This window comes from Oenanthe melanoleuca, chromosome 17 (assembly GCF_029582105.1).
Source record: "Oenanthe melanoleuca isolate GR-GAL-2019-014 chromosome 17, OMel1.0, whole genome shotgun sequence".
Classification (NCBI taxonomy): Eukaryota; Metazoa; Chordata; class Aves; order Passeriformes; family Muscicapidae; genus Oenanthe; species Oenanthe melanoleuca.
In genome coordinates, this window is record NC_079350.1 from 1,932,945 (window position 1) to 1,959,608 (window position 26,664).

Below are 26,664 nucleotides of genomic sequence, written 5' to 3' on the forward strand. Positions count from 1 at the left end.
CACCGGGCCCCGCCGGCCTGAGGCGGCTCCGGGATAACCGACGTGGGCCAGAGGGCCTCCAATCCCCTCTTCCTCCCCAGCGCCAGCAAAAATAAAGTCATCAATTGCAATTTAGAACGACAATAAATAATCGGCAGTAGCGGCGAAAGTTACCGATTAAAATTTAAAAGGACAATAAATAATCGACGCCAGAGGCGAACGCTACGCACCGAGAAACCGCTGAGGCGGTTCTGGGCCAGGCGCGCCACAAGGGGGCGCCGGCAGCGCTGGTCGCCGCTCTGTCACGCCGTCTCTATGACCCCCGCTTCCCCCTGGCGGCGGGGCCCGCGAGGCGGGCGCATCTGCACCGCCGTCTCTATGGTAACTCCCTCCCTCCGCGCGGTCACGTGCGGCGGGCGGGCCGCGGGTCTCGCGAGAGCGGCGTCGCGGGGCGTGGCGGCGCTGCCGCTGTCAGCGCGATGAGGCGGCGCCGCCGGGGCTCCCGCCGCTGCCTCCGCCGGGCCGCGCGCCCGCCCCATGGCGCGTGAGGCCGGCACCGCCCGACCGCGCTCCGGCCGCCGCCCCCGCCCAGCAGGTACGGACCGCACCGCATGGGTCGGACCGGACCGGGCTGCGCTGGGCGGGGGCGGCCGCCGCGGGGGACGCGCTGACCCGCCGGGGCCCCGCCCGCCCCCCCACCCCCCCATCACCCACCCCGGTCCTTCCTCTGCCTCCCGCCGCTGCGGGAGTCGGGCGGGAGCGGCGTCGGGCTGAGCCCGTCCCGTGCGGCCCGACGGGGACCGCAGGGGTGTCGGCGCCCGGCGGGCCCCGCCAGGCCGCGGCGCCGGCCCGGGGACCCGGGCAGCCATTTGGTGGCGGCTCCGAAATGACGGCGGGAGCAGGGCCGGGCAGCGGGTGCGGGAAGCCAGGCCCGGGCCCAGGAGCCGGAGCGGGAAGCCAGGAGCGGGAGCCGGGCCTGGTGCGGGAGCGGGGCCGGGCTCGGGTGCGGCTGACAGCGGCCTGCGGACGGGGCGAAGCTGCGGGGCACTGGCAGGGCCCTGGCGGGGCCGCACGGCGTTCCCGGCACCGGCGAGCGGAGGCAGGAGCTCCCGGTGCCCCCCCGACAGCCCCTCGGGGAGCCGCAGCCCGCGCTCAGGTGCCCCCGACACCGGGGAGAATCGCACCGGAGCCGTGCGTGTTCCCGGACTGGAATGCTCACGGATCTGTGCCTTAGGGTAATGGTGGAGGAGAGTCGTGGTGGGAGACAGGCCCTAGGAATGCACCCACCGTGTCGCATTTTAAGTGTCTAAAACAAAAAAAACACAAAACAACTGAGCAGGAAAAGCGTGTCCCGGTTCTGCTGATGCTCGAGGTGCACGGAGGATTTCCAGTTGAGTGCAGGAGTCAGCACAAAGCACAGGAAGGGCAGCAGAGTGGTGGGAGAGTGATGAGTGTTCAGTTCATCCAGAGTTCAGAGGGGAATGGCATGGATCTGTAACAAGAGAAAATAATGAGAAAGTTTAGACAGGCAACCAGGAGAATTTCTGATCTAGGCCTGTTTCATTTCCATGCAAACTTAGAATTTTGTTTGGGTTTAATTGTAGTTCCTGTAGCTTCTCTTGTGGGTGTTCTCTCATGGCCATTATAGCTACATCATAATAATGAAACTAAAATTAAAAACAGTCCTTTGGATTACAAGGTTGTAATTTGCAATTGGCAGAAGAAATCTAATTTTAAATGAGAAGCAACCAGCTCTAAATCTTCTGAATCAAAATACTATTCTTCAATCTTTGGTCTGTCCTAAACATCTGTGGAAATATTAGAAATTGAAGCTTCTGTTGCTGGTATAAGTATTATTCCATGAAACACTGAAGTCTTAATTTTTGTAGTGGATCTCTTTCCCAAGACCTTCATGCCTTTTTAGTGAACTTTTTCTTGTTTCTGCATTGTAAGCAAAGCTTTTCCCAAGAAAATGTGTTTTTATTAATTTGTATTTCTGTCTTGTTTGAGGATGTGGCCATTTCTCTCAAAAATACTAAATTCTAACAAATTTTACTGTCAGTGCTCCAGGTATCCCAGAGTGAACTCCTGGTCTTAAGTGTTGATCTCATTTGTTTAAGGCTATGTTGCTCTAAAGTAGATAAAATATTTACAATATCCAGGTGGCAATAGCTGATAGCATTTGTTAGGAGTATGTTACATTTCATTTGGTGATATTTTATATACCCTTAATGGGATGAATGTACAGGGTCTCTCCTTGCTGACAGGTCAACCCTAAGGAAAGGAAAAAAATTACATGTCCACAGGCATTTTAAGTCATTCTGTACAACCTTTAAAAACACTTTCCAGCTCCCATGGAGCCCTATGTTTTCTGGCCTACATCTCAGAATAGAATTGGTGTTGCATTAAAATTATTTTTAAAAATATTAAAATACAGAATTTCTCATCTGAAAAAATATAGTTTAAACGTTGAGGTCATGGAAAAAAAATAGCTTGGAGATGTAAACCATACATGGGAATCCTCATTCACTGAAAATATTACTGAAAAGTTAGGGGTTCTACACTGTATCTCTTCCTGGAGTAACTGTGTCAAAGTAGATCTGCTTAGAAATGGATTCTCTGCATTCAGAGAGAGTTCAACTGATTTGGGTGGCAAAAAAAAAAATAAAAAAAATAAAAAATATCCGTTTATTTGCCCTTCAGTTAGTCCTGAAAAGTCAATACTGTTACAGCAGCTGAGTTGGTGTCAGGCTGCTGGCAAGGACAGGCTCTCCTTTCAGGGACACCTATGAAACTCAAGGAAAAACCCACAGTGCCATTATGTAAGTATTTAGAAAACTTTTAAAGGTGGCAAGGGTTGAGCAGATGTGAACTGCTGAGGATACGCTGACTGGTGTTGGTTTGAGGGGAGATAACCCTGAATTGAGTGAACTTTGGCAGTCACTGAGCAACCATGAGCATAAATTTATATTGTACCCCTGTTGATAGGAATTCCTCTTCAGCCACATGTTTTAAGGAGGCAGAGGCAATTCAAGCTTTGTTTTTTTAACCAGTTAACAAGAGAATCCCGTGTGCATTTTGGCAAAATATAATCTGGGTACATGTAAATGTTCAGATCTATATTTAGGACACAAGGAAATGAAGCTATCAGGGAAGTTCAGGTTGGACATTGGTAAAAGGCTCTTCCTCCAGAGGGTGGACAGGCTCTGGAACAGGCTCCCCAGGGAAGTGGCTGTGGCACCAAGTCTGCCAGAGATCCAGGAATGTGTGGAGATGCTCCTGGACACCTGGTGTAGTGTCAGGTACTCCTGTGAGAAGCAGAGTTGGACACAATGTGTCCCTTCCCACCTGAGTTTATCTCTGATTCTCGTATGTCCCCAGAATTTCTGTTGGTGGCTTTTCTGGAACTGGTGGACTTTTTTTCTGGAACTTGAATTGGGCTGCAGATAACTCGCAAGAGCATTAACGTTCAGTGAAAGAATTGTGTTGAAACACTATATTTAATGGCCATTAAAGACTTTACGTATAAAATTTTCATGGGATGTAAAGAGATTTGCATGTAACAGATATTATGGAGTGTAGAAATAAGCAAGTCTGCTCAGTAAAGAGGATTTATTTTAATTTCAAGCTGTCATAGCTGAATGATGCAAAGCTGTTACAGGGATGGTCCTTCCCTAAGTCTTTAACAAAGCCAGTTTTTTAGATCTGTGGATGATGGCTGTTGAAGAGAAATTAGTAAAAGATTCTAGCCCTTCCAGAGAATAGGTTTATACTGATAATTATATTATGTGATATATAAGTTTTTGACCCAGTCAGTGTGTTTTCAGGAACTAGATAACTTTGGAAGGAAATCTTGAAAATCTTGAAACGCTGCCTCCTTGTACTGCAAACCAACCATTAAACTGCATAAATGGAAAATTTTAATGGAGATCACTTTAAAAAAGAAAAGGAAATACCGTGATCTCTGCAGTTAGCATTAAGAGCAAGTCAGTATCAAGGACTCTTTAGTGATAAAAATCCATTGAATTCTAAGATACGGGCTTAAATCCACAGTAGGGTTGTAACTGAACCTCAGTGTGAAAATGCCATATAATTTCACAAATTTTCCAATCGTCTCCTTCATATGTAGAGAAGACTTCCCTTTGTTCAGCACTGACAGAATTATTCCATGTCTCATTCTCACCCAAGCTCTGCTTATTTGTCTTTGCCCAGGGCCCACAAGGGACCTGATGGAGTCAGCCTGAGCCGAGCAGAGCTGACACTGTGGGGGAACTGAGTTAAGCCTTCAACCCTTTCTTTGATAAGGGGTGAAACTTGCCTGTCTGCATTTTGGCAAATGCCCTGACTGAGCAGTGTGGGAGAGGAACAGACTAACAGAACAGCATGATCACCTAAGCTTGGTTTCTTTGGGAAATCAGAATTGAATTATATTTATCATGTCCAGAGGTTATTGAGTAAGCATAATGGTTTAGATTAGTTGTAGAGAATGTCTTGGGATTAGGTAGCTAAAAATTAATGTGAAATTATTAAGGACATTTAAATCTTACAACTTCATCATTTCTAAGTGGTACAGCTGTTTGAGGAAGGTTTTGAGGTTTTACCTATCTCCCCTTCCACTCCACCTTCCAATTTTATCAGATATTCTGGTCTAAAATGAGAAAGTCAGACAGTTTTATCATTGTTACTCTGATCCACTGCAGCCATTACTGCAATATGAAAATACTGCTGTTTTTAAAACACAAAATTACTCAGCTGTACTGGTTTTTATTATTACATAATTTCTGAACTTGGGCTTGTACGTTTCTCAGTTTGTCATCTGAAGTATTGCTTCTTGTAGTAATACTACAAAACTAATTGTAATGATCTTTTACCTAGCAACTTCCATGACTTTTCAGACTGTTTCCGTATCAGCCATTTTTTTTTTTTTTGCAGGTTGCTTCTACTTTGACAGGGAAGAGGAGCCCTGTGTAGTGTAGAGATAGATAACACATCTCCCAGAATGAACTGACAGACCAAGGGTGGTTTTCTAATGGAGTGTACTGCCTGTTAAAAACAGAATCCAAAGGATTTCTAGTTTACCTTCTTTTTTTTTCTTTTTTTTTTGCTATCCTCCTTGTGTTTGCTCAGTTTAGAGTGCTGGAGCAATTTGTTCCTCAAGAGGACATCCCTGAAATACATTGTTTCTGACAAGGAGCAAGAATCTATTAACTATTTGGCTTATGCTTTTTGTAGGAGTTGACACGGTAATTAGGAGATGTGAGATTGTTTTCCTACACACTGGGGTTCAGGAGTGGCAGGAGAACTGGCAGGCTCAAAAAAGTATGGAGGTTTTTCCCTGTGTGGCTGCTTGAAGTTCTGGGAGTCAAGAGCTTTTCCCAGCTGTTTGCTGGCTTAATTAGATTTTTTTTTTCCTGTCAAGAGATCTGAAGGTCAACACATGCTTAGGAGAATCTGTCATTTGGGATGATTAAACACCCAGAGATAGATCTTTAAAAACCAGTGGTGCACACTTGAAGAATCTGTTGTGTTCATTTCTATGCTGGTCAGGAAAACAACTGTATTTGAAGAGCTCGTAAACAGAGGTGGTTTCTTGCAAGTCTCTGAAGCACCTATGGAAACCAAACGTGGGTATTGTCTCAGAGCAGAGATCCCTGTGTCTGAGATAATTAATGAGCAGTGAGTGTGGACATAGGACTGTTTATTAGGAGCTCGTTAGTGACATACCAGCAGTTGAGCTCTCTGTGTCCCAGTCTCTTCTGAAACTTTTCCCCATGTGAGTCATGACAGTCACATACTTCCCAGAGTGGTCTAGTTTTTGCTGTTACCTGTGTCTTGTAGTCAGACAGGTGAAAAGCACCACTGTCAGCCCTAGGTTAGCAGTAATGTTGATGTCGGTGTCTTAATGTTTCTGGGGGTGCCGCAAAAAGCTTTAAGGAAGGTTTTTATGGACAGGCTTTGCAGTTCTGTCCATCTCTTGTCCAGCTGCTTTGGAAGGGAAGCAGATCTGCTAAAGGAAGTGGTGGGATTCTTAACAGAGGAATCAAAAATCTTTCTGGGCCTGTTGGCTCAGTGTTTGGCTTTATTCTTATTTGTTTTGCTTTCAAATTTCCTTGGTTAAAAGGCATATGTAGCAATAGCATGTTAAAGATGACTGGGTTTTTAATCTTTGCTAGAGCTTTGAAATGTGCTTTCATAGAAGCTGCAGGAAAATCTGATTTGTCCAATACCTGGAAATTTTCTGGCTTATGTTGGGGGTGTAACCTCAGCAGTTTGGTTTTGAGAGGTTCAACTTCCAGTTTGGTGTGTTTTACTAGGGGAATTCGTTTGAGGCAAAAATTGCTGCATAATATTGAAAAGCTCGCTGAGATAAGGACATCTTGTACAAGTATCCTGTTACTTAAAGGGCACTGAATGCTCATAATACTAAATAGGATTTCTAAACAGATGGTCATAATTAACAGAAATTACACCCACAGATAAGAGTCTATTTGGTCTTCTAGTAATTCTTTCAATGGTCTGGTACTTATGCATTAATTAAACCATAGCACAGCCAACAATGGAACTGCAGTAAGGAGTTTCTGAATTTGTACACAGAGGGGAGATCTCAGCTTCCTCAGAACAATTACTTTTTTTTCTGTCATCAGAGAAAAAATAGAATGCTATACATGTAATTAAAACATTTGTGTGTTTGCATTTGTACCAAGCTCGTTCATAGCCTTGAAGTGACCCAACTGGTCTGTGTGTTGCCTAGAGAGGCAGCACGGTGGCACATCAGAGCCCAGGGTGGGGCTGCTCCCTCGGGGTGGAGCTCGGGATGGAAATCCGTGATCACGGAAGCTTGGATGAGAGCAGTTTATTGAACTTCTTAGGCCTGGTACCTTTTTCAGGAATGTGACATACAAGATACAACAATAATCTCCATAAAGCTGTATTTTCTTTGAAATGCACTTATGTAAACAATTTATTTGATACTGTTGCACAGACTTGAGATGTTTCAAGAGACAAGGAAGCCATTTGAAATTACTGCTTGCCTTATCATAGATTTTGTCCTAGATACCTGGATTTTACATACATCAAAGATTTTCTTGCTGTGAGTTCACAGACATAGTTATATGTAAGGTAGAGACATGAAAAGCAGAATTACACACAGCAATCTCTGCCCTTGAGTGCTCCAGTTCTTGCAAGAAAAGACAGAAGTAACATGAGAATCATAAAACTAAAAACTAATCTCTCATTCTTTTGATATTTGTTAGTTGATTTGTATTTTACAGAAAGAAAAAATGTGTTTTTAAAGAAACAAAGCTTAGTTTAGTTTGGTGACTGATTAAGCCTGAATAAGATCTGCAGAAGGAAGGCATTGGTCTACTTCATTTCAAATGAAAATAACATTTTAAACAACTCCACCAAAAAATAAAATTAATGCCATTTATCGTGAATAAGTTAAAACTTATGGTAGTCTGCATTAATTCAGTTCACGAGCCTTTTTTGGTACAATTATTAAATTGACACAGAGTTGGGGTTTTTTAGTGCTTCAGCATAAGGATTTGGTTTTGTTCTTTGTAATATTGAAATTGTGGCCTGTTTTTTTAATTAAAAATTATTCTAAATTGCCAGAAAGCATGTTTTAAATAACTCTGTTATTCACTTACAGCTGCCAAAACATAGTACAGTGAAATAATGGTCTGCTAGCCTGCTAAACAAGTGTCCAGCTTCCACAATGCCTGTGCAGGCAGCTCAGTGGACAGAATTTCTGTCCTGCCCAATCTGCTACAATGAGTTTGATGAGAATGTGCACAAACCCATCAGCTTAGGTTGCTCTCACACCGTGTGCAAGACCTGCCTGAACAAGCTCCATCGCAAGGCATGTCCCTTTGACCAGACTGCCATCAACACGGACATCGACGTGCTTCCTGTGAACTTTGCACTCCTCCAGCTGGTTGGAGCCCAGGTATGGTTAGAGCAGCTCTTTGTTTTGCTGCTTCGTTTTGCTGCAATATGTGCTGCTCTTTTTTCCCTCGTTTTAGCCTAAATAAGTGGTAAGGCTTAACTTTGAGCTCCCTAGGAGTCCATATGTACTCTGCACTATTTCAGGGCCATCTTCTTATAATATGAAAAGTTGTTCTAATTGGAACCTGGATTCTGATTTTAAAAGGCTCTTGAACCGTGGCTGGAGAAAAATCCCCTTAAAAACATACAATTATCTGTCCCAATTGTCAGTAGAATGAGTGAGCCTGCAGACTACATTCGTTCATCTTAGCCTTATGAGAAATCTTGTTCCTAAATGTCACATGTTTGGAAGTGGCTGTTTAACCAAGTTCCAGAAGTGTGTGTGTATAATTTTTTTTAAAATATGCCTGATGATGGCTTTTCAGTTGCGTTTGCAGACACTGGCTAATCAGGCCAGGAATGTTCCCTGCGCTGTCTCGTAGCAGTGGCAAAACAGTGATTATATAATCAGTACTGCACTTTATGGAGACTAAATAAGTCTGTTCCCCTTATGCTGATTCATGTGCTTTTTCATGTTACTCTCTCTCTAACACCTTGGTGAGGCAGTAAGAAGATGTTATTTACTTTTCTTTTTAATGTCCTATCATGTGCCTTGACGCAGCTATTGGTAACGGCACTATGTCAGAGTAGTTTTGTTTCTCAAGTTCACGCGTTCCTTTCTGGTTTTTTTCTGTGTCACAATGCTGTCTTGATCTTACAACATTTATTTTCATGGTCTCCTAACTTCTTGCAATGTATTTCAAACAATTAATTTATTGTGACTAACACTCCCTCCATTTTCCTTTTCTGACCTTGTTACTCTGAGTTTTTTTCCACCAAGTTAAGTTTCCTGCTGCTTCTCTTGAAAGATTTCAGCATGCTCAAATGATGCTTAAATAAATTTTTAACTTTGCTTTATTATATTATTGCTAGTTCATTTTGTCTTATAGCTTCCTTTGTGTGTCTGTGGTAAATCATGCTGATCTGGTATAGTGATCACCTTCTCAGACCTTGTGTTCTTCATCTTTTAGACCTTGGTTATTGTTTTCTACCCTACTTCTGTTTTTAAAGTGTTGAGTAATAACAAAAACCATCTTTCATCACCCTAATCTTCATCTTGGGCCCTTTTTGTTGTTCCTTGTGCCATGTCCATGCCCTGGGTGGGTCCTGTGTTTCCCTGCTCTCAGAGCAGTGCACATCTGCAGTGTTATGTAATTAATGGTGATGTGGGTACCATCACAGAGGTCAGCCAGGTGTATGTAATTCTTCTCCCTCTTTCTCCCCCTTTCTCCCCCTTGCATTTTTTTAGGTACCTGATCATCAGACAGTAAAGTTGAGTAATGTAGGAGAGAACAAACATTATGAAGTAGCAAAGAAATGTGTTGAGGATTTGGCACTCTACTTAAAGCCATTAAGTGGAGGAAAAGGTGAGTCTCAGCTGAACAGTGGAATTTTGATGTAGCTTGCTTTTAACAGCGTTGTGTTTTCAGCACTGGTTATAAATGTCAGTGAGATAATACTCTCATTTTTCTAATAGAATTGCCTTGTGTCTTTAATAGCTTATTCACACTTGTGACACTTGTTTGTGGTTTTTTTTATTTCAAGTTTACAAAATACTCTATTTAATAATACTGCCTTGGGGCTAACTTTGTACTAAAGCTGAACTTTCCCCAAAGGATGGCTTTGATGTCAGTTTAAGATTTTAATTAAAGTTCTTTTTGATAAAGAATTACACAGAGTTGCCTAATAGAAGGGAAGGTACCTGTGACTAGTATCCACGTCGTAGAGAAAGACATACACTTTCAGACATTTTTTTTGTCTCACTTGGATGGATTTGATGAGAAGCACTGCTTTGCCTTTTCTCCCTTTCTCTGAAGGTGTTGCAAGCTTGAATCAGAGTGCACTGAGCCGTCCCATGCAGAGGAAGCTTGTGACACTGGTGAATTGTCAGCTGGTGGAGGAGGAGGGTCGGGTCAGAGCCATGAGGGCAGCTCGGTCGCTGGGAGAGAGAACTGTCACAGAACTCATCCTGCAGCACCAAAATCCTCAGCAGCTTTCTGCCAATCTTTGGGCTGCTGTCAGGGCACGAGGGTGCCAGTTTCTAGGACCAGGTAAGGGACCTGTACATCTGCAACAGAATATATTTAGCTGTACCTTTTCCTTACAAAAATGTTTTGAAATTGCTTTTGTTAAGTTGAAGATGTTCTGCCAGGAAGAAGGGAGAAGGGAGGGAAAATCTTCTGCTTAAAGTTTTTAATTGTTTCCCCTGCCACTCCATTAAACATTCTTTGAAATTGAGAGGAAGTATTTCAGAAATCCTGGCAAAGAGGAGTCAATAAGCTCACACTGTGCACTGTTTGTAATGGAGTGTAGCAGTACTGCTGCCTGGAATTGGAATTGAATAGTTGTCAATACAATCAGCCTAACCTCAGCTGCAGCATACTTTTGAAACTTACAATGATTTATATCTCTGATAGAAAACAAATTCATAGTTAAGAATGCAGCTAAAGCAACCACAGAAACAAGGAAATTCTCTTTAAAATATAAGTTGTCCTGTCTTGATTCTGGTAACTGTTGATAGCATTCCAGTACTGCTCCTATATTTATTTTATAGTTTCATGGTGTGGCATTGATGATGTGTCCAAAAGGACAATGGCTGCAAGACTGCACAGTGAAGGAAAGTATTAAAAACTGCACTACTGATGTGTTTATTACTGGAAATTAGTCTTAGCACCAAGTTGTTGTGCTTAGCGTTATTCTCAATGTTTCTTCTAAACTAGCAACTTGCTTGTAAAGTTTTTTATAGTAAAATAAAAAGCAGTAAGGAATTACATTCAAGATAATTCAGGTGCTCCTGCTTATCTGTTCAAATACAGTAGCCTTGGTGTTTTCTGGAATATATGTAACTTCCATTTTTGTGTGTTAAAGCTATGCAAGAGGAGGCACTGAAACTTGTATTACTGGCACTGGAAGATGGCTCTGCACTCTCAAGAAAAGTTCTGGTACTTTTTGTTGTGCAAAGGCTGGAACCAAGGTTTCCTCAGGCCTCTAAAACAAGCATTGGTCATGTTGTGCAGCTACTGTATAGGGCATCATGCTTTAAGGTAAAATACCACTGTTGTGGTTTGTGCTTGTTTTTTATGATGCACCTGGAGATTTTTGGTTAAAAAAGGAATGTTTAACTATTACTATTTATTAGGTCACTAAAAGGGATGAAGATTCTTCTCTGATGCAACTTAAAGAAGAGTTCCGGAGTTACGAGGCTTTGCGGAGAGAGCACGATGCCCAAATTGTTCACATTGCCATGGAAGCAGGACTTAGAATATCACCAGAGCAGTGGTCTTCCCTTCTTTATGGAGACCTGGCACATAAATCACACATGCAATCCATTATTGACAAGGTTTGTCAAAGGGATGATTTTAGTATCTTTGTAGGATTAAATACTACAATAAAAATCAAAAAACTCCATTAATTAACTTTTTTGTTTGTAGTCCTATCAAATGTTAATTAAAACTAGATTGAAATTTTTTTCCCTGATGTAGCATATTCATCATGTGAAGTACTTTAATTAAAGTTTTGGTGTCTTATGATGAAGCTTCATAGGGCAGATTCTGAGTTGAGAAATCAAGTTTCTCTCCACTGATCCTCTCTATATGACATCTGAAGACACTATATATTACATTTAGGTATCAATGTCATGAATATATTTTTAAGACTAGTAATTGACAGTTGTAAGATGCAGCACACTAATGGTCCCTTTATTTTCAGCTTCAATCTCCAGAATCTTTTGCTAAGAGTGTACAAGAATTGACAATAGTCTTGCAGCGCACAGGGGATCCTGCAAACTTAAACAGGCTGAGGCCTCATTTAGAGCTCCTGGCAAACATAGATCCAAATCCAGGTATGCAAATGAAGCTTTTTAAACTGTTCTTGGTATTCTTCATATCTAGCAAAATAAATTATTAAGATGATAACCTCCATTCCTGGTTTCGAAATTCCCATTAATGAATATAATAAAATCTTTAGGGCTCTCTAAGTTCTGTCCAAGTACTCAATATTGTAAAGTAATACAAGACATGCCTTTATTTATGATACTGGAATTATTGACAGAGTGACAATCCTGCTTTTCATAATTTTAGATGCAGCATCTCCAACATGGGAGCAGCTGGAAAATGCGATGGTCGCTGTAAAGACTGTGGTGCATGGGCTGGTGGATTTCATTCAGAATTACAGTAGAAAAGGCCATGAAACTCCACAGGTAACCAGACTTGATCATTGCATTATGTCTTAATGTGCATTTACTGGGAGGTGCAACTTTGAAAAATTATTGTTGATTTGAAATATTTATGGCCTTTCCTGTGGGATAATTGATGATACTGTTACTAACTGCATTCAGATTTTAAGAACCTAACACTTATGAGTATGGAATGCAGCAGAGCTGGCTGCAGTGAAATCCCTACAGGGACAACTTAGCCCCTAAACAAGGAGTGTCCTTGTTTTTCTGATTAAAAATGCAAAATGTGAAAACATACCATGGATGTATTTTCTGTACTTTAAGCCTAGTTTTATGTGACTGAGAGATAGATGGTAAAGAGGAATGTTTTGTGTTTTTATTTGTTGTTCTTTTTGAAGCCACAACCAAATAGCAAATACAAAACAAGTATGTGCCGAGACCTTCGACAGCAAGGGGGGTGTCCAAGAGGAACAAACTGTACATTTGCTCATTCTCAGGAAGAGCTTGAAAAGTGAGTGTGGGAGACTTTTTCCTTTTCCTTTTTTCCTCCTTTTAATTTAAATCCAAGCAATCTACAGAGATTTTTGCAAACATTTTCTTTCATACCTTCATTCATTTGGATGGATTTGTGACTCTTGACATGACAGTTCTTTATATGAAGTTGAAGGTACAGCAAAGCAATGTCTGCAGACTAATTCCAGATTTTTTAGTTTTTTTTTTTTTATTTTACCCCATATGAGGTAAAATTTCCTTTCCTCCAACTGAGTCTAAGCTCAGTGTCTTTCAAGGATTGGTTATATTACCTACAAGAGAGAATGCTAATTACGTCTTATTAAGGAGTGAACTGAGTTATTGAACAGTATGCAGCACTGCATTCTAGAGGCTGTTTTCACCCAAATGCCTTTTCAAAGAGCCGCAGAGTGGGTCTTATAGGAGGAGAGATGATTTTGAATTCCAGTTGTTGAGAATAAATTTGTAATTTTCTGGTGTCACATTCCTCTCAATTCCTTCTTTTATCTTTTGCTAGTTTTGCAAGCCCATTAAACTTCACAATAAGCACTTTTTATACCATCTTGTCTTTTGTGTGTTTGCACCTGTTTGTTTATAGATATCGCTTGAGGAACAAAAAAATCAGCTCAACAGTGAGAACATTCCCCCTTCTAAATAAAGTTGGTGTCAACAGCTCTGTCTCAACCACAACGGGAAATGTGATCTCTGTCATAGGAAGCCCTGAGGCAACAGGCAAGATGGTGCCAAGTACTAATGGAATAGCTAATCTAGAAACTGGGGTTCCCCAGCTGATCCCCCGCTGTGCAGACACCTCTTTGAGAGCTCTGGAGAACACCAAGAAGGGAGGGAAGACTGGAGCCAATGGCCAGAATGCTTCTGGGTCCCCTACAGAATCACTTCCTGAAAAGTAGGTGACTTTCCTACATCGAGACAATTTAACAGAACATTCTGCTTTTAGATTATCTGAAATAATAAAATGAGCTTGTGGGTGGCCAACAGATACTGAAGTGGGGTCCTGGCTTGCAGTAATTGCTGGTGTTCAGTGGCTGCAGAGCTGTGTAAGGTCTTGCACTGCAATGCAGGTACTGTCACACAAAGCCTGTGGGTTCAGGGTTCAGGGTGTCAGAGCCAGAACCTGTTGTTTTAGCTGTTCAGTACTCATGTGCAGTGTAGATAATATGGTAAATATCTCCCTTTATCTCTTACTCAGTTGTTCTCAGCCTGGTATTTTAGTTACTGTTGTGTTATTACTGAAAAATAAAAAGTTATGGCATAATAATAAATTTTATATATATATATATATATGTATATATTACATACTATTGGGTGATTGCATACAAGTATGTTATTACATGCAACAAACTGTACTCAAAATTTGACATTTGCTGAAACCAAGAAGGATGCACAGAGTGTTCACTTCCTCAAAACCTTCTAATTTTGGGGTTTTCACTTAAAACTTCTTAGATAATTCTGCAGGAAGCACTGAGTCTCTAAACAGCTTTTCAAAGCCTATGTCTTTACCAGAATACTCTGACAAAGGGTATCAAAACATTTTTCCAATTTTGAGTTCTCCTAGGAGAAAGTCTAAAATGGAGCATCACTTTGGGGTATGAAAAACAAAAATTGCAGAGGAAATGGCAAGGCCCAAATTTCCACGTTCTGTGTGAGTGTTCATGAAGAGGGGCCTGACTAAAATAAGTGAAGATCTGCTTAATGATTTCTTGGTAATCCTTTTCAGTAAAATTGGTTCTCCACCCAAGACTCCTGTAAGCCAGGCAGCAGCTACCTCAGCTGGTCCACCTAATATTGGAACAGAAGTTAATTCCGTGCCTCCCAAATCCAGCCCGTTCGTTCCCAGAATACCTGTCTATCCTCCACATTCTGATAATGTTCAATATTTCCAAGACCCCAGGACTCAGCTGTCATATGAAGTTCCACAGTACCCACAGACAGGTGAGTGAGATAAGCACTGATGAAAAAACTGAACTTTTCTCTGGAAAAATAACTTGATGAGCAATAACTTGTGTCTATTTTGTCTATATCTGTTTATTTTTATTAAATATCAGCTGAATCTTCACTAAATGGAATACTAATCTTGTTAATTGCTGGGTATGGTGAGGGACTTGCAGTTTGCTCCCAGTGCTTCTTGCCTTTGTGTGCTGCATGTTATGCAGCTTGTACTTCAGCCTCCAGAAGAACTTGAACCTCAAGGTTTTTCATCTGCTTTTTCCTTTGTTAGCATTTAATTGTTTTTATTTAGGCTTGATCTTGCCATGGCCTATCCATGAGGGTAGCCATGGGCAGGATTTAGAGGCATAACATGCTTCTCCTGGGAGGCTTACACGTCTTTGTGCTTGCTCAAATGTTTTCAAAAGGTTCCAGTTGTCTTTTTAGGTTGTACTGTGCATGTTTGTATTCAGGCAAACGATTGTGCTGTACAGCAGTGAGTCATTCACAAGCTCTCAAAAGGTAGAGATGCTCAGGCAATCCTCTCAAAAGAAAGAACAATAAGTCAAGTGTGAAATGGTTATTTTTAGACTTTTTATTTTTTAACAATATAAGTTTTTATTTTAGAGAGAACTATTTTAACTTCCTATATAAAGACTTGCTGGAGATCCTGTGTTTTCAGTTACATAGTTACACCACCGTACCTAGGAACAATATTTTCCAAATTGGGTCCAGCTGGTGAAGGGCCAGCACTGCATCTGCAGATGCGGTTGTCATACATGAAATGATATTTAACAGAAACATGGTAGGGTCAGTAAGAGGTTTGTAAATTATGACCTCTCATTTTCTAAAGGTACTTAGCAATGCCATTTAGAGTTTTAGAAGGTGTAAAATTTTGGGTCATTTGTGGTTGCATTAACTATGCCTTTTTCCAATTTTTAAGGATATTATCCAGCACCTCCAACAGTACCAGCTGGTGTGGCTCCCTGTGTTCCTCGCTTTGTGAGGTCCAATAACGTTCCAGAATCCTCCCTCCCACCTGCTTCCATGCCATATGCCGATCATTACAGCACGTTTCCCCCTCGGGATCGGCTGAACTCTCCCTACCAGCCTCCTCCCCCGCAGCCCTACGGGCCCGTCCCTCCTGTCCCCTCTGGAATGTACGCTCCGGTTTATGACAGCAGGCGCATCTGGCGCCCACAGATGTACCCACGAGATGATATCATTAGGAGCAATTCGTTACCTCCCATGGATGTGATGCACTCATCTGTCTATCAGACATCATTACGGGAGAGGTACAACTCACTGGATGGGTATTACTCTGTGGCTTGTCAACCTCCAAATGAGCAGAGGACTGTGCCTTTACCAAGGGTAAGTGAGAGCCAGGAAGGGAAGGCTCTATGCAGAGTTGGTTCTGAAGGTCATTACTGAAAAGTTGGTCAATAATTATCATAGACCTGTTTATTACAGTGATCGAGGCATGTGACTTGGACCAAGTTCTTGGTTTGTTTTTAACCTTAAAATGGGCTTGCAAAACAGACCACTGTAATCACCAGGACCAGAGCCCCTTTGCCTCTTTAATACCCATATATGTTGCTTGAATTAATTGCATAGCTAAGATTTGAATTGCTATACATGGGCCTACAAATTGTTGTGAAATTCTTCAAATGGTATCAGTGAAGGGTTACAGACCCAAGAAAATTTGGGGCTCCAAGTGTGTCTCGTGCAAGTATTTGCCTTCTAATTGGAGTGTGATGGGATATCCAGTCCTGTATTTATTCTTTGTAGGAGCCTTGTGGTCATTTGAAGACTGGTTATGATGAGCAGCTGAGACGGAAGCCAGAACAGTGGGCACAGTACCACACACAGAAAACTCCTCTGGTATCGTCAACCCTTCCTATGGCAACACCATCTCCAACACCACCTTCTCCTCTCTTCAGTGTAGATTTCAGCACAGAGGTGGGAAGCCAAAGAACTTCTTTATTTTCCTTTCTTGTTTCTCTAAGATTCCATTTGATATTTCTAGTAAAGATTTTCTACCTGCTATTTATTGTTCATAAAATTAAGTTAATCTTCTAGCAAAAGGAAAGTGATACCTAATGATGATGCAATTCATTTTGGTATTAAGGTGATGCTAAACATGAGAACAGGAAAAAAGGTCAAGAAGTGAAGTAATTCAATTCAGCCTCACTAAATGAAATATAATTTTATTGAACTCACTTTGTGAACCCCCAGGTTTTTGTGTAGGGAACAGCAGTTGTGTTAAATTAAAAAGTACATTGCCTTTGAATGGCTTTGACTTGAGGAGTAGCCTGAATCAAACTTCAAGTGCTTACCAAGTCCCAAAGAATGCATTCTCTTAAAAGTGGCAAAAGGCATCGGTAGGACATTGTGTATTTCTGTGATAAGTCCTGTAAAGGAGAGAAACTCAAGAAATAGCAATAGTGTGCTTTTGAAGGGAAAAAAACTTTAAAATATTTTATTCTCTCTAAATTAGATGCATCCAAGGAACTAGTTTGAAAACCACTGTGCCAAGTGCTCTTAGCTGTGGTTTGACAGTTTTGTTGGTGATATTTGAGATGTCAAGAATGATTATTCAGATCAGATCTTGTAGGTGTACTTGAAGTGCCTTATGCATGCATTCAATGTGGATCAGGATTTAGTGATTTTCACTCAGGTGGGAGGGTTGTAAGTTGTATTTCTATTTACCACTGGCTAATACATTAAAGGAAAATGCATGGCTTCCTCTCAGTTAAGTTACTGTAGATATTTACCTAAATAAACCTGACACTAACACAGATTCCAATCTCTCATCTTGGCAGGCCAGGCAGTTATTTGTATGGCAGAGTTTGCCCTCTGACAGCTGCCAGGGGCACTGGTTTAAAATTTGACAAAACAGCTTCTGTCAAGTCTTGAATATGGCTGGAACTCTTTGATTGACTTTTGAGATACATTTGCTGCTATTTAATTATCTTCTCATTTTAGAACTGAATTCCCTGTTTTTATTATTCACTGCTTATTTATTCCCTTTTCTGTAGTTCTCAGAGAGTGTCAGTGATTTGAGTGGAACTAAATTTGAGGAAGACCATCTCTCTCACTATTCACCGTGGTCTTGTGGCACTATTGGCTCTTGTATAAATGCTATCGACTCAGAGCCCAAGGATGTGATTGCCAATTCCAATGCCGTGTTAATGGTAGGGGTTTTCTGCATGTTCTCTCATTAGTGTGATGATCCTTACATGCTCAAGTGTCTTCTGTTTGGTTAAACCAGCCTTTAAAAAAAAAACAAACAAAAAGGTAATAGCTTCCATTATTAGTATTTAAAAGTAGTTCTGCTTATGTGAAGTTGTGTGGAATATCCTTTTCCAGTTTTGTAAATAGGCAATAATAATGAAAAAGTTACTGGCCAGCTGAAGAATGTGCATAACCTCAAATGAGTCCATGTATCTTCTGTCTCCTGACTGTATAGGATTTGGACAGTGGGGATGTTAAAAGGAGAGTGCATTTATTTGAAACACAGAGAAGGGCAAAGGAGGAAGATCCTATAATCCCGTTCAGCGATGGACCCATCATCTCCAAGTGGGGTGCAATCTCCAGGTCATCCCGCACAGGTTATCACACAACAGATCCAATCCAGGCCACTGCTTCCCAAGGAAGTGCTACTAAACCCATTAGTGTATCAGGTACAAGTTCAGGCTTTGTGTGACAAGAATTCATTATTTATACACACCATGAGCTTTTCATCCTCTTTGTGCTTACTGCAGCTATGAAATGCAAAGAGCCAAAGAATGTGTATATCCCACTGAAGAGCAGAGAAGATAGTAAATGCTGTCTTAATTCTTTTGTAGATTATGTCCCTTATGTCAATGCTGTAGACTCAAGATGGAGTGCCTATGGCTCAGATTCTGCCTCCTCAGCACGTTATGCAGAACGGTACGGACTCCTTCCTGAGCTCTCTTCGCAGTTTTTTCTGTAGCTTGCAGTTCTTCAAAGTCCTCAGTGTGCATGTGGGGAATCTGGAATGTCTATTAATAGCATTCTTAATTTTAAAGTACAAGACTTTTTACCTATCCAGCATAAAGCCTTGGGAAAAAAACTAGGTTAAAACTTGTGTAGTCTTTAATACTTAAAGCAGTTAATAGTGCACAATTACTAGCAGTGTGTCCCTTGAGGGACCTATCAAAGAAATGGAGTCAGGTACTGCCAAGTTGTCATGTCAAAATCTTGACTAGTTTCAGGGGTTTTTGCTGCATCTTACCCAGGTGTAAAATAAGGATTTTTGCTTCATACAATGTCTTGAAGTATAATGAGCCACAGTGAAGATGAAAAACACATTGTCTAAATCACATCTAGTTTCTGAACAAAAATCCAGCATTGATAGACTAATGAAGTTATGGAATTTTTTATTTAGAGAATTTGCTTTTAATTCCTAGTTTTGCCTTCTTTCTTTTAAAGGGACAGATTCATAGTTACAGATTTGTCTGCTCACAGAAAGCATTCCAGCACTGGAGATCTACTGAGTATTGAATTACAGCAGGTAAGACCAGTTATTATACCAGGAGGGTTTTTTAATTTAGAAGAAATGGTTGAATAAAGTGCTTTTAAATAATTTCTCTTAGTGTAGCTGCCTGACTGCATGTGGTTTAGATGTCATGTTTGATAATTGAGCTGTTTCTTTCCATAGGCTAAAAGCAACTCCTTACTCCTTCAGAGAGAGGCAAATGCACTTGCCATGCAGCAGAAGTGGAATTCTCTAGATGAAGGCAGTCGTCTTACCTTAAACCTTTTAAGCAAGGAAATTGATTTGAGGAATGGTGAGGTAAAGAAAGGGGTAATTGGGATGAAACAAATCCTAGAGGCTGTTTATATATATATGTAGAAGCACATGAATTTTAACTAGGAGTTGAAACTTAGTGTGAACACTCCCAAATATTTACAGCACATTCTGTGCAAGTTAAGTTGCTGTTGTTGCACTCAGTTTTAGGCAGGTGCTCCAAACATGCATTTACAAAGTGGGAAGAATGTGACAATATTTTCATGCAATCATTAGTTTTTGTCTATTTGTACGTGTTATAAATCTAAACATTTTGTCAATGGACTCATTAATATTCATTTTATCTCTCTGTTTCAGTACTTTATTGTGATTCAGTTTAGTCTTGTATCCTAAGTTGTCTATGCCTGAAGTTCATTTTTTCTCTGACTGGCCCTCTTGTGTTGTAGAAGTGTTGTGTGCTAGAAATGCATCTTCTGTTTTCACTTTAATACTCCAGTGTTGTGTGAAGCCAATGAAAAACCACCTTGATATTTAGAGAACATATTAATTCCTTTTTAGACTGATTATCCTGAAGACTGTGCAGACACGAAGCCAGACCGAGACATTGAATTGGAGCTGTCAGCCCTCGATACAGATGAACCTGATGGGCAAGGTGAACAGATAGAAGTGAGTACAAAAATCTGTGTGTCTAAAGAGGTCACTGGGGCTTTTCATTAGTCTTTATAGATTAGTATGTAGATAGCAAAGCCTTTTGGTTTTAGTCCTAGCAATATATCCAGCATTTCCCTTATTTAGCACTTGAGGTCTTGTACTTCTCATTCAGATACCTGGCAGTGTTAATACTAGTGAAGTTAAAAACAGCTCACAATTTATACTGTTCATGTCATTCACAGCCATCTTTGAATAATTGGCTTTTCCTTTAGCCAAATGTGGTAGACATTCCAATAGTATGACATAAAATTAAAGAGTTTTATGACCAGACTCCCATTTCCATTAGCATAATGTAGTGGAACTTAATAGGAAAATGTGAAGCTGGTAGGGACAGAGCTGATGGGCATTTCTCCTTTTTTATTGTAGGAGATTCTGGACATACAGCTAGGGATTAGCTCCCAAGAGGATCAACTGCTCAATGGAACAACCGTAGAGAATGGGCATCTGCTAAAGCAGCACCAGAAAGAATCTCTGGAACAGAAGAGACAAAGTTTAGGTGAAGATCGTGTGATTCTGTGAGTGTTAGACAAAACAGCAGTGTCTGCCAGTGTTAGACAAACAGAAGCATCAGAATAGTGGAAGCATGGTTGTGTAAGGATGAACTACGTACCTGTTCAGACTTGGATTAGACATCTGCATTGTTTGTACATGGTGGAGTGAGAAGAATCTGTTAAGAAATAGAATTAGACCACAAAGCTGAAAGTCCCAGGCTGGTACCATTGTTCGTATGCGTCGTTGTAATCGTACACACTGAAATGTCACAGCTGTTCAAAATACCTTTCACAGTCAGTAAGCAAAAAATGCAGAATATTTTTATAGTTAACAGAAATTAAGAAAAACTTCAAAAGGTGAAATGGCGGACTGTTTGCACAAATCTCCGTGGAGAGGTAGATTTTGAAATACACTATTTTAGGTTTCTATGTTCTGTAGTCTTTAATGAGTAAAGCAGCCTTTGAAAATGAGGCAGACTACTTTAACATCTCGAGCGTACCATTCCAGAGGAAGATGTTTAGCCTGTTGCTAAAAATGAGTTTGTCAGTATTTATTTAATGCACACAATTCAGTTCCGGATACTTGTGCATGTCCTTGTTTAATATTTGTGTAACTTATTTTTCTCCTCAGGGAGGAGCAGAAAACAATCCTGCCCGTAACTTCTTGCTTCAGTCAGCCGATCACAACATCTGTTAGCAATGCAAGCTGCCTGCCCATCAGCACATCAGTCAGTGTTGGCAGCCTCACTTTGAAAACTGCTCACATTATGTCTGAGGATAAAAATGACTTTTTAAAGCCTGTTGCAAATGGCAGGATGGTTAACAGCTGAAAGGCATTCATCTTTCCAGCTTGTGACCACACCATGGAAGCATTTACACTAGCTTTTTATATATATAATATATATTATATAATGTATATTTTTTTTAAAAAAAATAATATTGGGGTCATGCATTTCCTGTGGACTCTTTGATACTTCAAGCCCCTCTCGCATTAGCATTCTGAAGAAAAAAAACTTACTTTAGTAGGGTAAGGCGTTCACTTTCCACAAATGAATGGAATTTGGACATTGTTTTACTTAAGCTTAAAGCAGCTTTTTATGAGTTTGTAGCAATCCGGTGCGGTATCTGAGCCATTCTTGTTGAAAATGGCTTCTGTAGAAAACTAACAACTCAGTTATTTAAACTAGCAGGATCCTACGATGATACATCTAGTGAAAGGAAGACTAACTTATTTGTCTCTATTTTGTTTCACGAGAGAAGAACTTCTGTCTTGTTGCAGCTGCTTTTTCTTTAGTTGTGGAACTTTGCATGGAGTCTTGTTTCCTGTTGGAAGACTGAGAGGTGGAGATTTGGACTTGAGGCTTTTACAGGGTTAACACATCATTAGCTTTGCACTGCTGTTATTTGCAGGTCTGTGGGGCAGTGCTTTGCTGCAGCTTTTGGTTTCCATTCCCCCCAGTTGATGCTTTAGTACTGTAGATACACATACACAGGCTACTTGTCCAAGTAAAGTTATCAGAAGTAAATCAAGTGCCTAAGTCCTCCAGCTAATGTACTAGGTATTGATTTCCCCAAGCTATACATGAAACAATTTTCAACAATTTTGAGAGGTTATGCACTAATATAACAGCAATTTTGGGGTTTCTTCTTCTTTTTCATTTTTTTCATTAATAGTTCTCAACTTGGAGATTATAGGATCCAGATGACTTGGCAAAAAGTATCAGGTGCTCTTGGCTTTCCTTTGAAAACCCTGTATCTAGTGTTTGCACTGACTAACAAGATGGTATTGCTGTTTTTTGTACTGTTTTGTTTTAATTTAAACTAAATATTGGGAATTTAAGGTGGTTGTAATTACCTTTGTTAAATGTTGTTAATCATAATCTTGTATTCAGGTTTAATTTTTGTTTATTCAGTGGCAACTTATTTTCAAAGACCTTGAAAATACAATGAAATAGCATTATCTGACCTTCAGAGTGCTGAAAACTGTATGAATTTATGCCCTGTTAAGAGGTGACTGAGAATCATGTTAGACATGTCAACTGAAAATTCTTTTTCATAAATACACATGAACTAGAGCCCTGGGCATATTTTGAGAAGCTTAAAAATCCACTTTTTTTCTTTTAAGAAAGCAGGACTCTCCTTCCTGATGATTACTATCTTCTTGTTTGTTCTCTTACTTTTCTTTGTGACAAGTTTTACATTTTTTTATGTTTTTATTAACTTCTGTGAAGTTGTTTACTCTGAAAATTGTACTGGAATATTTTAAGCCAAGCTGATCTTTCACCAGGTGTACTGCATGTAAGGGCTTTTCCTGCTAGCAAAATGCTTAAAGAGGATCATGTTACTGGTCGTCTGAGTTGTTATTTTACAAAATCACAGCTATGTGGTCGGGTAAGATTTTGATAACTGTTTTGTGCACGCTTCTGGGGGGTGGGGGTTGGCATTTCCCTGAGGGTTACTGATTAGACTAAGTAAATATTGGTGTTTGATATCTCTCCTAACGAACCTGTCCATGAAATAATTATGTTGTAAATATACCTGCAAATCCAAGGGTTAGTTTTGATATTCTGGTGTCAGTATGGAAGATCTTACACATCTATTTAATACTCCAATGTCAAGGAATGTATGTAGAAAAACAGTCAAGTAGTCTTTTCTTAGTTTCCTTTGGCTGTTGCTGTACCTTCTCCAGCCAGTGCCACCTCACTCTAGGGTTAGACTGACGCTTCTTTCACTCGCTACGTGAAGTGAATGGATACAAGAACCAGACCACCTTTGTCACCTTAACTTATTTCCTATTGATGTTAACTTTAACTTAGAATGTTAGACATAAATATGATTGTTGTATATTTTATACCAAGACCATTCTGTAAATATGAATTTATATTACTTTTGAAATGCTTCTGAGATACTATTATTTGCTGTACAATGTAATTCCAAAACAGATATGCAAACAAGTATGTCTCTTTCATGGATATTTAAACAGTGAGATCTTCCATGTTGAAGGTGATGTAATTTTTTTAAAAGATTTTTAAATTTTAAATTGCTATTTTGTTACAAAAATAGAGAAAATATAAAGGTTTGAGAAGTCCTTATTTGCCCTCAGGGAAAGAGCCCTCTGTGCACCAGAACTCCACAGAACATCTTCAGCATGATCTGAGGGTGAATATATACTACATAAATTGATTGTGTATTTACCTTAACCTTTTAATTTTAAAATGGCAATTTTAAAAACTTGGTTGTGCTCTGCTGGAGGGGGGTTGGGATAAGCTGCTTACACACATTTGCCTGTTTGTCCAGTGAAATGACATAAGCCTGACATATTCCTGCCAAGGTCTTGGCATATTTAAGAACAAATGTATCTCTAGACTCTTGTCTGCAGCAGGAGGTCCCGTGATAGAGCAGTTCTCTAGGGTGGCCATACACTTCTTATGGAAAGTTGGCTCTCAACTGAGCTAGAGTTTTCTAGTTGAATTTTTAACCTATATTGACAGGCAAAAGAATTATTTGGGGGTTTAACAGCATGCTGGCTTTGTCTTACAGTTTTAACACTGACTGTGTGGTTTTTGCCATGAAACTAATGCCCTCCAGTGCCCTGACAGGGAGAAGAAGCTGCAGGTGGGAACACCTGGCTCTGGCTTTCTTCTTTGTTGAAGTTTCAGCCCTTGACCCTTTACAAACAAGTATGTATTCATTTGTTAGTTGTAAATCAGGTGCCTTTGGGCTATGGAAGGGCTTATTTTCTGACACTGAGAGAGTGACTTACCTTTGTGTGTCAATAGCAGTGATACCCATTTAGGTTTTGGCCTAATTTACTGTGCTGTCAGAAAAGAAGGCCCAGAGCAGATCGGGGAAAGAGATTGGCTCTTTTGCTTTGCTTGGACAAGCATTTTGGGTTGGTTTAGTTTGGTTAATTTTTTTTTTCCCCATTAGGGGTACAGCAGGGATTTCACATGCAAGAGAGACAGGAATTATTAGTATCTAAGTTAATTGTGTTGCCTCACTACCTGGATTCATTCCTTGGTTTGCCTCATTTCCCACATAGGTCTTAATAGAGACTAATGCTTGTGCTGGGAGAATGCTTGTGTGAGAAAGTAACTATCTGTACATTCTTAACATATACTTAGAGCAGAGTGATTGCCCTGCTACTGATATTTTGTTCCTGTAAACAGGTGACAATAAATGAATCTTAGTGTTTATGCAGATTTTGCATTGTAGAATGTATACTAGACCCTTCAAAGGCAAGGTTAGACTCTTTGCAAAGCAAACTGGCGTTGGTTCTTGGTAGTCTAGTACAGGGACACTAAAGTTTGACATTTGATTTAGGAAAAAGAAAACAGTTGTACACAGCTGATTATGTTAAATAAGCTCTTAATTAAGCTCTTTGTAGAAGTCTTAATTTGGAAAGTTTTAGTGCTTTGGTAACTCAATTGAAATTTTAATTTTTCCTGTACTCAAGAGCTGAATGCTGTTCTTGTATAATAGTGTACTAGGCTGGATGAGGTACAAAATAATGCACAGTGGTCAGAAACAGCTGAGGAAAGAACGCTTAAAATAACTCAATCTAAACTCAGAATAGTTCCAAACATTGGTTTTGTTTGCTTTTTTAAAGCACAAGTTGTCAAGTTGTACCTGTTGCTGTACATAAACACTGTATGCCAGCAGCTCCTTGATCATATTTGTGAACAGACTTTTCATTAATTATTGGACTGGTATTAAAGGGAGGTGTTGAATTTGAGAGTGTAACAAAATGAGAAGTGATCAGATGATCTATAGGATGTAAAAGTCAATTTTTATGTTGTAGTTTAATCCCTTTGTTAGGAAGTTCCCTCTCATTGAGGGACCTCTTCTGCAAGCAGTACACAATAAATGTGCTTTTTTAAATGACCCAATTTCCCAGTATAAATGAGCAGCTGACTTTGGCAGTAGTCATCTCCCTGCATCTCTTTGCTGGCAAGGGAGCAGGACAAGGAGGGGAAACAGCCCCTAAAACTGTCACTGATGAGATGAAACAAATCTGAATAATCAAAGTGCCCAATGCCCAAACATAATTCTACACCATATTATTTAAGGATGCTTGTGGAAGCTTTTAATCACTCAAGATTTTGCTGTAAAAGCTGAAATAAAACAGAGCCTGGCTGCGTTTCTTACTGCCAAAAGCCAAGGTCATTTGCACATAGCCCATGGATTTCTCCAGAGTAGATCTCCGTTACCCAAGGCATGGGAATGCATGCGTTTTCTTAGCTGGGCAAACAAGTACATTATACAGTAGTTGTGATACAACACACGTGGCTTTGATTTGTACTGCACATACCCACTGTACAGCCACTCCGAAGTATTGTGGTTAGCTTGCAGCATCTGCTGTCGCATTGATACTGTTTACTGCGTATTCTTTTCCCTGGAAGTTTTAAAGAAAATTTTTTTTTTCTTGTTGCATTGATTACATTTTATAAATTTGCTTAGCTGGAAAGTTTGGGAAAAGAGGCCTGTTTGTCAATTGTACAACCGATTGTGAAGCTCTAGTGTGAATATTTTTACGTCTGTATTAGACATTTTCTTTGCAAATCTATTGTTCGATTGAAATGTAAATGAAATAAAAGATGGTGTACACCCATCATGTATAAAGCAGGCACCATCGCTACGATGGATTTAATGCTCATTTTTATGGCGCATTCTCAGCTTCTATTTAAAACTATAATTTAAAGAAAAAAAAAAATCTGTAAAATGAAATGGGGATATATGGGGGAGTAAATTCTATTCCGTTTATTTCGGTTTTGATTCCCAATGGTAATGTTTCCCTTCGTGTTAGACTAGGGGGGCCCCGGCGGGGCCCGTGTGTCGCTGTAGCACTGACGTGCAGAGGTTGTAGCTTTGGCTGGGCACGGATAGAGCATCCCGGTTCGGTGTTTGAGAGACTCGATGGAAGAAGTTTGCAGTATTGACATGTATTTGCATGCACGAATAAAAATTATTTGTCCACCTTAACGGGCTGTTTGTCGTCAGCGGGGGCTGGGGAGGTCCGGGCGGAGGGGGGC

The 26,664-nt window shown here is 40.3% G+C and overlaps 1 protein-coding gene and 1 non-coding gene across 4 annotated transcripts; both read left to right on the plus strand.

Annotated features, from left to right (window-relative positions):
* Positions 1-424: 424 nt before the first annotated feature.
* On the plus strand, positions 425-26,614 carry RC3H2 (ring finger and CCCH-type domains 2). 3 transcript variants are annotated; one of them, XM_056505319.1, is made up of 21 exons: positions 425-574; positions 7,631-7,927; positions 9,275-9,392; positions 9,843-10,076; positions 10,894-11,069; positions 11,165-11,365; positions 11,734-11,866; positions 12,105-12,223; positions 12,598-12,710; positions 13,308-13,616; positions 14,448-14,662; positions 15,600-16,027; positions 16,445-16,615; positions 17,695-17,850; positions 18,126-18,339; positions 18,505-18,589; positions 19,112-19,193; positions 19,341-19,475; positions 19,989-20,096; positions 20,508-20,656; positions 21,264-26,614. In XM_056505319.1, the coding sequence occupies exons 2-21, from the start codon at positions 7,697-7,699 to the stop codon at positions 21,460-21,462; spliced, it is 3,576 nt and encodes a 1,191-aa protein (XP_056361294.1). In that variant the 5' UTR covers positions 425-574; positions 7,631-7,696; the 3' UTR covers positions 21,463-26,614. The 3 variants fall into 3 exon arrangements, with proteins under 3 accessions (XP_056361294.1, XP_056361297.1, XP_056361295.1); XM_056505322.1 differs by having other exon boundaries at positions 20,508-20,637; positions 21,264-21,611; XM_056505320.1 differs by lacking the exon at positions 17,695-17,850.
* On the plus strand, positions 11,532-11,645 carry LOC130260289 (small nucleolar RNA SNORD90). Its single transcript, XR_008841760.1, has one exon. It is a non-coding gene; the product is annotated as a small nucleolar RNA SNORD90 (small nucleolar RNA).
* Positions 26,615-26,664: the final 50 nt, after the last annotated feature.

Bases quoted from the DNA above. Each gene is read 5' to 3' on its own strand.
- RC3H2 (XM_056505319.1), top strand. From the start codon at position 7,697: ATGCCTGTGCAGGCAGCTCAGTGGACAGAATTTCTGTCCTGCCCAATC. The intron at 14,663-15,599 runs GTGAGTGAGATA...CCAATTTTTAAG, and splicing joins TCCACAGTACCCACAGACAG to GATATTATCCAGCACCTCCA. The intron at 17,851-18,125 runs GTAGGGGTTTTC...CTGACTGTATAG, and splicing joins ATTCCAATGCCGTGTTAATG to GATTTGGACAGTGGGGATGT.